Below are 14,333 nucleotides of genomic sequence, written 5' to 3'. Positions count from 1 at the left end.
TCATCAAGTTACACTTAGTTGGGTTTATAAGCTGAGAGATTGATGACACAGTTAGATGCTTTGGAGTTTGGAAGGAAGCCGTTGTCCGTATGTTCGGGTTTTTGCTTTGTTTTGTATCTGTTTACATGGACTTCTGCATTGACATTTGTGATCATCTATTTCAATTAGCCATTAAAAGGTATCAACCATTGAGGATGCTGTTTTTATAATTATTTTTATACAGACAGTGATTAAGTGATCATTTATATAGACATTCATTCTCATCCCTGGACACCCCCTTTAACCATGACTCCAAGCAGTACTATTGACCACCATCTTACCTGAGCCCCTGGGTTCACATTCTCCATAGTGAGTTTGAAGGTTCCCCGGGGCCCTGAAGAACAATCATTAAGATTATTGCAAATCGATAACGTCACAAATTTTGGAAAATTTAAGTTTAGGGTAAAATTTTAAAAAAATCCCAATTAAAAAGATGGAGAATATTTATGAGATGCATTCACACAGAAATAGTTGAAAGTGATCTAGAAATATACTGGTAAATGGAAATCACTGTGCTACGGTGTACTGTACATTTTACATCCCATAATACAGCAGATAGTACAAAATTGTATTGTTGGCTGTATACACCAATGGCGCTCTCTTGAAAGTTTATAGTAAATCTTCCTTTTTCACTGCTGCTGATTATCCCTACACTTAATCTGATTGACAGCTCCTCAGTGTCCCATCTCTCTGCTGCTGCTGAATCTCTGCCCACCTAGCTTGATTGACAGCTTCTCAGCGTACCTCCTCCCTGTTTCTGAATTTTTGATTGCCTCCGATCTAGCCAGATTGAGAACACCTCAGTCACCCTCCTCCATGCTGTTGTTGAATCTCTGGCCTAACTTGATTGACAGCTCCTCATAGTACTTCCTCCCTGCTGCCGGATTGCCTCCCACCTAACTTGATTGACAGCTCCTCAGTGTACCTCCACCCTGCTGTTGCTAAATCTCTGCCCACCTAACTTGATTGACAGCTCCTCAGTGTACCTCCTCTCTTCTGCTGCTGGATCTCTTGCCATGTAGTCTGATTTGGAGCACCTCAGTGACCCACCTCCCTGCTGCTGAATCTCTGCCCACCTAACTTGATTGACAGCTCCTCAGTGTACCTCCTCCCTGCAGCTGCTGGATCTTCTCCCATTTATAGTGATGGACAGCTCTTCAACAAATCTCATTTGGAAATAACGCTTTAGTCATCACTCACCGAACATCATTTTGTCTGTTTCTGGATTCACGAGCCTTCCATGGACTTTGTAATGTCTTGTCCACCCAAAGTTATGGCACTGAGGCTCGGTGTCCACCAACCTGCAGACAGATGACAGAAAAAGGAAGGAAAATTAGGATATATATATATACATTTTATATATATACATACATATAGTTAGATGGCCAAAGTTTGTGTAGTCAGATGTGCCCAGACCTGTGACTTACAGCCAAGAGTCACACTCTGCTTTCTATGAATAAACCTAGAAATGGTATAACAAGTAAATATGAGGTCCAGTTTTGGAACTTGACCAGGCAATGACAAGTCATAAGAGCTATTGGGTTTTAGCAGGAGTTTTGGATATTTTTGGTCTTTCATCCTTTACCTCTTCTCAATGGACTCTCATTTCCTCCACTATTCAGATGCAACATCTGAGGATCTGACTCCTTAACCTTTTAAAAAGAACCCGTCACCAGGTCAAAAGTTACCAGCTTTTACTCTTATTATTTTATTGCTGCATTCTTTTTTTTTTTTTCTTAATCCACCACATGGTTCCAAAGATTTTGGTCTTTTTATTTTCTGCTACTTTTTATGATGTTTATGACGCGCCCCTGGGCCTGTGTCGCGCTGCGGTGCGCACGCGGGAGCTTACCCGGAGCCGGATCCGTGGAGGGTTGTAATCTCGTGGCGGTGACCCGGTCCGTGCCCAGGGAGTCAAACTAGACGGCAGTCTATTAGTAGTAAATAGTTGATGACTACGCCACCCGTTGAGTGCAGCCAGGAAGCTGCTGCTGCAGGGCAGACCGCTGAGGCCGGTGGTAGGATTGTGCAGCGTGATAGTATAACCCCCAACGGGAGGGGTATGGCCTCAGGGCAGCCGACGTGGATGATGGGGGTAGCAGGAACCACTCAGAGACGGTACGGTGTAGTTCAGGGTCTTTACTGGTAACAACGACAGACCCTCCCGGAGTACTTGCTAGCAAACGGGGCCTGGTCAGTCTTTGAGCAGATGGGATCTCCCCTGGCCAGGCGTAGTTGTAGGCCTCCCAAACTGACTGTACTCTTCTGGCTACCTTGCTAGAAGCTGATGTAAGTAGCCCACGTCCCTGAGTGTACCGTGTGGTGCTCACCCGTATGGCCGGTGACTCGGGGCCTTCTAATGGCTTCCGCTCCACGATGGCGGTGCTGGTCCCACGCGTGTGACCGTGCCTTCGGGCTTCTGGGCCAGAGGACCTGAAATCCCCTGCCCGACGGATTCTGCTGCTGGGTAGGAGTTAGTCCCCACAGCCTCGGACTCCGGGTCCGGTAAAGAATCTTCTTAGTCAGGGCGAGCTCTGTAGCTGCCAGCCCCTGACTCCTTGTAACTCTGCTGTTTCCTATGCTGCTTCTCTTCTCCACTCTCCTTGTCTGACTCACCCTGCCTCAGCCCCGGGTTTATACAGGGGAAGTTCTTCCCCTCCCAAGACTGGGCAGGAGGTGTGGCATGCACAGGATCCCTGACCAAAGGACCTCCCACCTGCTCTCAGACATAATATCTCTATCACTGTGGCAACCAGACCCCTGGGGTGTCACATTTACCAAGGGGCATTAGAATATCCAAGAATCCCAAGACACCAGAGGATAATCCAAAATCACAAGAATAGGAAGACAATGCAATGTTTTGGCCATATCTGGCCTTTCGCTATTCATAGCTGTATGTTGAGGCTTGAGAAAGGCCAGATATGGCCAAAACGTAGCCTTGTCTTCCTATTGTGATTTGTTAATGTTATGAAATAAAGATCTAACTTTTTAAGGATTATTCCCTGTTACCATTGGGATTTTTGTCCATTCCTCACGGCAAAATTGCTCCAGCTCCTTCAAGTTAGATGGTTCCCTCTGGTGAACAGCAATCTTCAAGTCTGACCACAGATTTTCAATTGGATTAAGGTCTGGGCTTTGACTAGGCCACTCCAAAACATTTTCACACTTCCTCTGAAACCACTTGAGTGCTGCTTTAGTAGTATGCTTTGGGTCATTGTACATCCCCACAGCATGATGCTGCCACCACCATGCTTCACTGTGGGAATGGTGTTCTTGGGGTGATGAGCTGTGTTGGTTTGGCGCCAGACATAGCATTTACTTTGGTGGCCAAAAAGTTTAATTTTGACCTCGTCTGACCACAGCACTTTCCTCCATACATTTGGGGAGTTTCCCACATGTCTTTTGGCAAACTTAAAACGAGCCTTACAATTTTTGTGTGTAAGTAAAGGCTTTTTTCTGCCCACTTTTCCAAAAAGGCCACCTCTATGGAGTGAACAGCTTATAGTGGTCATATGGACAGATACTCCAGTCTCTGCTTGGGAACTCTGCAGCTCCTTCAGGGTTACCTTTGGTCTCTGTGCTGCCTTTATGATTACTGCCCTTCTTGCCCAGGCTGAGAGTTTTGGTGGACGGCCTTCTCTTGGCAGGTTTGTTGTGGTACCATGTTCTTTCCATTTGATGATAATGGATTTGATGGTGGTCTGGGGATCATCAGAGATTGAGATATTTTTTATAACCAACCCTCACTTGTGCTTCTCAAAAACTTTGTCCCTGATTTGCTTGGAGATCTCCTGGTCTTCATGTTGTTTGGTTAGTGGAGCCTCTTGCTTAATGGTGTTGCAGTCTCTGTGGCCTTTCAGAAAAGGTAAAGTCTATATACTGACAGACATGTGACGCTTAGATTGCGCACATGTGGACTTCCTTTCACTAAACATGGGACTTATGAAGGTAATTGCTTGCAACAGAAATTTTTAGGGGCTTCATAGCAAAGGGGGGGTGAATACAAACGCACATGCCAATTTTTAGTTATTTGATCCCATAAATGTAATTGTTGCCTATATTTTTCTCACTTCACCAACTTAGACTATTTAGTGCTGATGCATCACACACAAATCGGACTACAAAAATATTTAACCACAGGCTATAATGTAACAAAGTAATGTTAAAAAGGCAAGGGGGTGAATACTTTTGCAAGCCACTGTACTGATTTATTTAAAAGCCACATGACTGATAAATAGAGCCACTCACAGATCTTTTTCTGACTGGTACCGACGTCGACATAAAGCAATGACAAGAATCACGATGATAACGATGAGCACAATCAGACCGACCGTAACTCCACCATAGACACCGGGCTTGCTGACTGGCGTCTGACATCGATCTCCTGTATACCAGAACTGGTCAGAAGTGTCACAACTGGAATGGGAAGAAAATATTGATTAAAAAATGAAAAAAAAAATCTAGAGCTTTTATAACCACAGATATAACAGGTGCCATGTTTATAGTTGGTGTCAGCTAATATCCACTGTCATCATATTGGCATTAGGGTGAAACAACAGACTTTTCATGATTTTATGGGTGAGACTTCATAGAACGCAAGAAAAATTTCCTCCTTCTGTTACATCTCTAACATTTTGAAAAAGCTCCTTCTACAAATTTTGTGGTTGGTCTTAAGTGGTGGTCTACCACTGAAAGACACATAGGGCAAGTGCAGGCAAACATATTTTCAGTCTGAATGTGATCTGACAAAACATCGGATCACACTCTGACCAATGTTATTCTATGGGGCCGTGCACACGTCCGATTTTTTCCTCGGACACAGTCTGCCCAAGGAAAAAAATCGCAGTATGCATGACTTGCGTGCGATAGTCAGATGGCAATCGGCCATACAAGTCAATAAGTCCATCCAAAAAAATCAGACCGCTCTGGGCTGACATCCGAGAGCAGTCCAATTTTCACGGGCTGACACAATGGAGAAGATGAGAAGAATCTTTTTTCCATCTTTTCCTCATCCAAGAAATTTGGATCCCACTCTAAACTCTGATCAGAGTGTGATTAGCATAATCGGACTGTTTTTCTCGGATGACAGAAAATCGGTTGTGTGACCCTAGCCATAAGGTGGCTAATAAACTGCTCTTTTCTGACTTTTCTGATCTCGTGAGAGATGTTCTCCAAGTCTTTATGGCAATATGACACCTTCCATCTACAATCCATAGTCAGTTTTAGCATCATCTGAGCTTTCTGCACTAGAGATAACTGAATCTCTAGTGCAAATCTAGGATTTGGGAATGTTTAGCTTGCAAAAAAGAAGACTGAGAGGAGACTTAATAGCTGTCTACAAATATCTCAAGAGCTGTCACACTGTAGAAGGATCATCTTTATTCTCATTTGCACAAGGAAAGACTAGAAGCAATGGGATGAAACTAAATGGGAGGAGACACAGATTAGATATTAAAAAAAAAAAATTGACAGTGAGGGTGATCAATGAGTGGAACAGGCGGCCACGAGAGATGGTGAGTTCTCCTTCAATGGACGTCTTCAAACAGAGGCTGGACAGACATCTGTCTGAGATGATCTAGTGAATCCTGCTTTGAGCAGGGGGTTGGACCAGATGACCCAGGAGGTCCCCTCCAACTCTACCATTCTATGATTCTATGATTCTATGAATCAATTCGTAAGAAATTGAATTAATTATGAATTTTCTGAATAACTTGGAGTTACCAGATTCCGAATTTTTCAAGTTCCGGTCAAATGATGGCCAGCTAGTTTCCATTTTACTCAATTCTGAGGGCCGGGAAGTGTTTTAAAAAAAAACCTTTTGCTCACTTCTACTTGGTCCTCCCCATTCCTCTCCTGCCACGTACCTCCAATTGGCTTCTCAGTATCATCTCTTATGTCTCCCAACTTCCTCTCTGGGGTTCTCCAGTGCTGCCATTTTCACTAGGCTCCATGCTGTCATGTGGGTCTCGATGCATAGGGTCACATATATGTGATGCCATGTCATGCCATTGACATCAATGATGTGCATCATGCCTAATGTGGAAGTGTAGGTCCGAGTGAAGAACCGTATCACTGGAGGTCCAGAAAGAAAAGAAGATAGGAGGCAGAGGAGCCAATCGAAGGGAGAGGAACAGGGAGGACCAAGGAGAGGTGAGTATCATTTATTTTAACTCCTTAAATCGGCAGATTCGCACAGAATTTTTTCAATGTGCATAAATGTATTTATTTTTTTAAAGAAGATATGGCAATGAAGCAACGATATTCGTAGATGTAAGATCCAGTTCAAATCTGCATTGGAGCCTCTGACGACAGTTTTGTCACACTTGACAGTAAGAATAGCTCCTGGATAAATGACAAAAAAACAGTAAAAATACAAAGATAAAGAAAAGGATCCATAAATGGAAAAATTCTTACTAGCAGTTGGGTCCCGTATCTCTGACCAACAAGCACTGTCCCCAGTTACAGTCTATCGGAGAGTGGTGCTTGACGCTGCACTCGGTGACACATAGTAGACGACCGGACATGTTCAGACCATGGAAGTAATGCTGCATGTCCTGGGGAATGGTCTCTTCCTCCAAGCACAGATCTAGAAAAGAGCACATTAAAAGCCAAGTGAGATCTTACATAGTCATAGGGCACATTTCATTAATGTATTTGCACCTTTTTTTTACTACTTTTTGGTGTTTTTGGCTAATTTTTTATTCGTCCCATATTTTTCTTTTAATTAGTGCATTTTCTAAAGTCTATTTTATATTATTTTTTATATTGTTTTTTATGCTTTATTTTTATGCTTTTTATGCCATATTTTTTGTGGATTGGGTTTGGGGTTTCAAGATGTTTTCATGTTATTCATCGATTGCAGCATTTTAAGAAGTTAACAAATTTTTGAGCAAATATACTCTAGCGCCTCTCAGAGTGATTTTATGTACATCTGGATTTTTTTTATTTTTTTTTAATCACTGACTTTTCTAAAGTCTGTTTTATATTATTTTGCTTGTTCTTTATGCTTTATTTTTATGCTTTTTATGCTATATTTTTTGTGGACTGGTTTTGGGGGTTATTTTGCTTGTTTTTTAAGCTTTTATTATATGTACATCTGGATTTTTTTTTCTTTTAATCAGTGCCTTTTCTAAAGTCTATTTTATATTATTTTGCTTGTGTTTTTATGCTTTTATTGTATGTACATCTAGATTTTTTTTCTTTTAATCAGTGCCTTTTCTAAAGTCTATTTTATATTATTTGGCTTGTTTTTATGCTTTTATTGTATGTACATCTAGATTTTTTTCCTTTAATCAGTGCCTTTTCTAAAGTCTATTTTACATTAGTTTGCTTAATTTTTATGCTTTTATTGTATGTATATCTGGATTTTTTTAAGCAAATTTTATTGACATTTTAGAGGCACATGTTACTTATTGTTCTAAAAAGGTACTGTCAGGGATTCGGCTCACGCATGATCCCGATTACTCACTACGTAGCTATCGGCAAGCGAACAGTGAGCGTATGGCGTACACACCTCCGAATTCCAACGCGTGGAATATGTGTATACGCCCCCGTACGATGACTGCTAGCTTCACAATACTCCAATTAATATTATTCGCTGCCACCACCGATCAGTTTTGGTCGATCGGACAACCTTATAGGTAGCGTGTGGCTTCGGGGGAGGAACAATTACAGAGCACAAGAAACAGACTATTAAATTTTATATTTAATCCAAAAGGGAGGCAGTGTTTATGAAAAATATACAAAGATTTTACAAAGGGGACAATACAATACAGAATATACAGTTACACAAAATAAAAAGGGATTAACGGAAGAAACTTACTAGACAGATCGCACAGACGATTCAGTTTAGCTGGAGAGGAGGTGCTCCAATGGACCGTTATCGAACGGGACCCCTGCTTATAGAATATATAACTCACGGCATGAGTATGAACCCATCTTCAGCTGTATCTTTTAGGAGGGGAGCCCTGCCCACACATTCCCCTGTGATGACCTCACATGGGCTCGTCTCCACCTCTCATGGTTTTATTAAACCTTTAACTTCTGCGATAACTTCTCGCTGGTTGATCGCAGAAGTTAGCAAGTGACAGCATATTTTGTATTGCGAATTTACCTATCTGTAGAGACCAGACATGACGTGGCTGCTTGTCCGTTATTTTTGTACTTTTGCATCATAGCTCACCGGAAGGGCTCACAGATCTGGAAAAATGTGCATATTGTTCCTTAGCTAGCCCCTCTGCTAAAAATTTTGGTCCCATCATCATTGGAATTATAGAACTTCCGAAATTCCATATTTTGTGTCAGTGCCTATGAGACTAGTGAGCAAAAGGAGTTTGCAAATGAGGATGACTCTGCTATTGTATGGAGTGTGATAGAATTCCTTTGAAGCTTAAACGAGCCATTTCCGCTTTACCCAGGTGCCTATTTATCACCCATGTCTCTCAGTTTGGTATGATAATTAGCCTTGACAATTGAGTTTGTCACCTCTCCTGTGTACTGCGATTTTCATAGAGACATCTCAGCAGATGGCAAGCTCTTCTCCTTGCGAGTACGATAGGGGAGGGGGGATGAGTGAGAGGGATTCCAGAGGGAGAGAGAAATTCTTAGTATTTCCTATGACATCTCCCCCTTTTTGAGGTGGCGTAGGGGCCGATTTACAGATCGCCCCTTAAGCCTACCTAGCGGCTCCCCCTTCCTGCTAATTCGACAAGCTGTAGACCCAACTTGCCCACTCCCCTGACTGACTGGGAATCTAGCTTTCCGATTACCCTGGTCCATTCGGGGCACATTTTTCTCACCTCTCTGACAGGCTATGGGTACCTTCCTCCCATACTCCTGACAGACAGTGGGACACACATTTCCCTCACCCTGCCTGCTTGTGGGACCTACCTTCCCACCCCTCATTGCTACCTTGGGAGCTGGGCTATCTATGGGGCAGCTATGACCGGCCATGTCACAGTCCGTTGTGACACTGGTCGGCAGCACAGAACCACTTTCCCTATGATCCCCTTGTTTTTCACCATCCTTTCCCGTTACCTCTGGAGCCGTGCTAGTCATGGGGCAGCTACCACTGACCATGTCACCATCCGGTGTGACACTGGTCACCTGCACGGGGCGACCTGCTTCCTGGTGCCGTGCCTACTCCCATTGCCCATAGCACTTATACTGGCTCGTTTTAGGGGATCCTCAGCAGCATCATCCCGCGGGGTGAGGTGGCTGAGTTCCTGTTTACCACAACACACATTTTTATTGTGCATTACATCAACATTGACAGTTGCATCATTGTGACATATCAGATCTGTGAGGGTTGTCAGGAATGTATCGGGCAACCAACTGTCCCAGATCAGTTCCCAAAAGCACATTAGTGGGGAGATTCTCAAACACCCCCACTTGTCTTAACCCCCTCCCCACACCCCAGTCCAGGAAAACTAGGGCCATCGGTATGGGACGGCGAACACCCTTAAACCCGGTGACAGTCAGGGTCTTCCCAGTAATGAGTTCTTCTGGTAACACGAACTCAGGGTGGATGAGAGTACGTTCTGTACCAGTGTCATTGTCAGTGTTGCCCACAGTGACCGGTTGTAAGTTCTCAAGGGCTCGGCCAACCTCCCCAACCAAAAAAAGAATGGCTGCAGTAGGACCTCAGGTGTGGGGATCATCTTCTGCCTCTCCTGGGCAGACAAGGCTGATGTGACCCGTTTGGTCACAAATATAACACCTACGGGAGTCAAATGCAGGCCGGGTGCTGGAAGATGGGGCAGGACCCACTGAGGGCCAGCTGGCTGGAACACTGGGGGTGGCTGTCGGCTTACCCCTTTCCAGCTGGCGACGGCTGACTTCCGCAACTCCGGTGTGTGGTTGGCCTCATAGGCATCTGCAATCTGTGCGGCCTTGGCGGCTTCCTTTGGCTCCCAGTCCAGCACAAACTTCCACAGGGCAAAGATGAAGAAACTGGTCCTTCACCATTAGATCCTTCAGGTCCTCGAAGGTGGTGATTGACAGTCCTTGGACCCACTGCTCAAAGTTGGTCCTGAGCCCATCCACCACATCGCCGTTTCTGTCATGTGGTCCACGCTGGAGGGCTCTGAATTTTTTCCGGTAAACCTCCAGAGTGAGCTGATACTTTTTAATCAGGGCCTGCTTGATGGTCTCATAGTCTCCATCTTGTTCTCGAGGGAGAGAAGCAAACACTTCCAGAGCTTTTCCTCTGAGCCCTGGAGTTAAGTACCTGGCCCACTGGTCTTCAGGCAGCTGGTACTGTCTGCATGCCTTTTCAAACTCCCGCAGAAATATGTCCAAGTCCCCATACTTTTCCATTACAGGAAAATGCTCTTTACGGGGTTTAAAGCAGTTGGCACTGTTGGACTCACGGGTCTGTGTGGAGGATGGCTCCTTCTGAATCCGGGCTAGCTCCAGCTGGTACAGATGCTCGACTTGCTGCTCTCGCACCGTTTAAAGAAAACTGCTGATTTGAGAGAAGTCACACTCTCACCAATCTGACTTATCTTAAGGTTATGAAAAGAATGGAAAACCCCTTTTAATAAAGGAATTAGCACTTCCTCAATTGATTCCAGCAACCAGTTGATCACAGGGTGACTGGTTAAGGGGTCCCAATGTTAGGTCCACCGAAACCCAAAACCGCTCTATTTACTGTAAAACATGTTAAAAAAAAATGCCCCTTTCTGTCCTTTTGAACACAAAACGAAAACAACAGAGCAAATGTAAAAACAAAAAAACTGTGAAATAAAAAAATCACAATAAATAACAAAAATCTAAATAAATACAACCTCTACCAATCATGGCTTGAAATTGAAATATTTTGGTGAAAATGGTAACGAAGCAAAGCCATGCATGTGAATAAATACAATCAGAAAATTCTTAATTATTTTTTGTGAAATTAGTTTCACATTTGGGCAACATATAAGTGAATTCTGCAATACCAGATAAAGTGCATGGAAAAGTGGACAGATCCTTTAAACTCCCTTCCTGACATTTCACATACGGGTACATTCAATGACGAATCTCTGTGTGTGATGCAAGCTCAGGAGTTGAGCCTGTATCATTTCTGCCAGATGATGGCTGCATTACACAGCCATCATCTGCCTCTAACAGCAGCAAGCAGAGCTGAGCTCCGCCTGCTGCTCTAAGCTCTGATCTTGGGTGTGATCTTGGGGGCAGGCTGTTCCATGCACCCATTGCTCGCCTCCAAAAAGTGATTGCAGTGCATAGTATAAGTGATCTAATGATCGCAGGTTCAGGTCCCCTAAGGGGACTAAAAAAGTTGGAAAAAAAATCGAATCGCTTCTCTTTTCCACATTGAAAATAAAGAGATAAAACAAATAAAAATACACATATTTGGCACCACTGCATCCATAATATAAAAGTTCAATCTATCAAAATATAATATTAATTAACCTGGATGATAAATATTTCAAAGAAAAAAAATAATTGAAATGCCAGAATTGCGTTTTATTTTTGATCAACAAAACACTGCAAAAAAAAATGCAATAATAAGCGATTAAAACGTCAAATCTACCCCAAAAATTGTATCAATGAAAATTTCAGCTCGCAATACAAAAAACAAGTCCCCAAAGAATGTCAGTTACAAAAAAAATGAAAGTTTAACAGGTTTTAGAAAATTACGATAAAAGCAAAACTTTTTCTTTTTTTTTTTTTTTTAGGAATTTCGCATTTTGAATAAAAAATATATATATAATACAAGTTTGGTATCAGCGTTTCCATACTGACCTGGAGAATCATATTGGAAGAAGAGGGGAGGGGGATAAAAAAAAATAATTAAAATCGCCCGATTGGGAAGGGGTTAACCAATGAATGTGTAGATACGTAGATACCAATAACATGAAAATAGGTTTTAAAAAGGTTTTAGTAGCATTTGTTGGAGTAACTCAAGCTTTATGATTACTAAGCATAAGATAGAAGCAAGTCTAAAAAAAAACCTAAGTGGCCAGCAGGGGTCACTGTTCACTTTGCCTACACAAGGTTTTAGGAACGCTGCACTCTGAGTGACCGCTGGGTGCCGTTACTATCACTTTTCTATAGAGATGAGAGATGTGTTTTGTTCTGAGGTCTCTCAACTCCAAAGCATTGGAAGATCTCAGCCAAGAAAGGGTTAAAAAAAAGCAATCAAATGTCATACTCACCTCACCCCTCACCTATTCCTGCTGGCTTCCAAACACACTATGACGTCATGCCCCATGTGGCCGAGTGGGGGAACGCATGTTATGATGTCAGACTGTGACGGGTGCCTTAGAAAACCAGTAGGGAGATGAAGCGGCAAGGACGGATGAGGGTCAAGGTGAGTTATTGCTTTCAATCCCTTTCCGCCCCCTAATGAATCTGGTAAATTGGGGACAATCTTGGCGCCATCTTTCTAGATTTGCATACATCAAATTCCCCAAAGTTCATATTCATTGGGAAATTGTAAAAAAAATTATTTGCTTAAAATTTGTTCGTTTGTTTTGGATTCGCTGATTCATACTTTGGAATATTTCTCCATTATATTTTTTTTACCTGAATCTTTGATATATTTTCTTTTGATTGTTGTTTTGGTCACATTAAAGCAAAGTCTGCCTGCAAAAAAGAGAAAGACTCATAAGGATAGATGAGAGAGAGAGAGGTGGACAGACAGAAAGATAGATCATGGATGATAGATAGATAGATAGATAGATAGATAGATAGATAGATAGATAGATAGATAGATAGATAGAGGGATAGATAGATAGATAGATAGATAATAGATAATAGATAGATAATAGATAGATAATAGATAATAGATAGATAGATAGATAGATAATAGATAATAGATAGATAATAGACAGATAGATAATAGATATATAATATATAGATAGATAATAGATATATAATAGATAGATAATAGATAGATGATAGATAATAGATAATAGATAGATGTATGATAGATAGATGATAGATAGATAGATAGATAGATAATAGATATATGATAGATAATAGATAGATGATAGATAGATAGATAATAGATAGATAATAGATAGATGATAGATAGATAATAGATAGATAGATAATAGATAGATAATAGATAATAGATAGATAGATAGATGATAGATAGATAATAGATAGATAATAGATAGATGATAGATACATAGATGATAGATAGATAGATAATAGATAGATAGATAGATGATAGATAGATAATAGATAGATAGATAATAGATATATGATAGATAATAGATAGATGATAGATAGATAGATAGATAGATAATAGATATATAATAGATAGATGATAGATAGATAGATAGATAATAGATAATAGATAGATAGATGATAGATAGATAATAGATAGATAGATAATAGATAGATAGATGATAGATAGATGATAGATAAATAGATAGATAGATAGATAATTTGATAGATAATAGATAGATAATAGATAGATAGATAGATGATAGATAAATAGATAGATAGATAGATAATTTGATAGATAATAGATAGATGATAGATAGATAGATAATAGATAGATGATAGATAGATGATAGATAAATAGATAGATAGATGATAGATAGATAATAGATAGATAGATAATAGATGATAGATAGATAGATGATAGATAGATAATAGATAGATAGATAATAGATAGATAGATGATAGATAGATGATAGATAAATAGATAGATAGATAGATAATTTGATAGATAATAGATAGATAATAGATAGATAGATTATAGATAGATAATAGATAAATAGATAGATAGATAATTTGATAGATAATAGATAGATAATAGATAGATAGATAGATAGATGATAGATAGATAATAGATAGATGATAGATAATAGATAGATAATAGATAGACAATAGATAGATAGATAGAGAGATGATAGATAGATAATAGATAGATAGATAGATAGATAATAGATGATAGATAGATAAAAGATAGATAATAGATAGATAGATAATAGATAAATAGATAGATAGATAGATAATAGATAGATAGATAATAGATAAATAGATAGATAGATAATAGATGATAGATATTAGAGAGATAGATAATAGATAGATAGATAATAGATAGATAATAGATAAACAGATAGATAGATAGATAGATAATAGATAACAGATAGATGATAGATAATAGATAGATGATAGATAGATAGATAGATAGATAGATAGATGATAGATATATAATAGATAGATAATAGATAGATGATAGATAATAGAGAGATAGATAGAGGGATAGATAATAGATATATAATAGATAGATAATAGATAGATGATAGATAGATAGATAATAGATAGATAAT

General features: G+C 40.4%; 1 protein-coding gene across 6 annotated transcripts in view; it reads right to left on the bottom strand.

The window, feature by feature from the left end:
* Positions 1-14,333, bottom strand: part of LOC141167063 (mucin-3A-like) — a 69,289-nt gene that overhangs the window by 13,017 nt on the left and 41,939 nt on the right. For all 6 annotated transcript variants that reach the window (XM_073654402.1, XM_073654400.1, XM_073654398.1 and 3 more), the window contains 5 exons: positions 12,571-12,630; positions 6,454-6,625; positions 4,288-4,455; positions 1,240-1,340; positions 321-373 (listed from right to left, as the gene is read on the bottom strand). In XM_073654402.1, coding sequence (XP_073510503.1) covers positions 321-373; positions 1,240-1,340; positions 4,288-4,455; positions 6,454-6,625; positions 12,571-12,630 — 554 coding nt within the window. The remainder of the gene's footprint in view (positions 1-320; positions 374-1,239; positions 1,341-4,287; positions 4,456-6,453; positions 6,626-12,570; positions 12,631-14,333) is intronic.

This window comes from Phyllobates terribilis, unplaced genomic scaffold (genome assembly GCF_046119375.1).
Source record: "Phyllobates terribilis strain yellow unplaced genomic scaffold, ASM4611937v1 Scaffold_11__3_contigs__length_659146591, whole genome shotgun sequence".
NCBI classification, from domain to species: domain Eukaryota; kingdom Metazoa; phylum Chordata; class Amphibia; order Anura; family Dendrobatidae; genus Phyllobates; species Phyllobates terribilis.
This window is presented reverse-complemented; position numbering and strand designations above follow the sequence as displayed.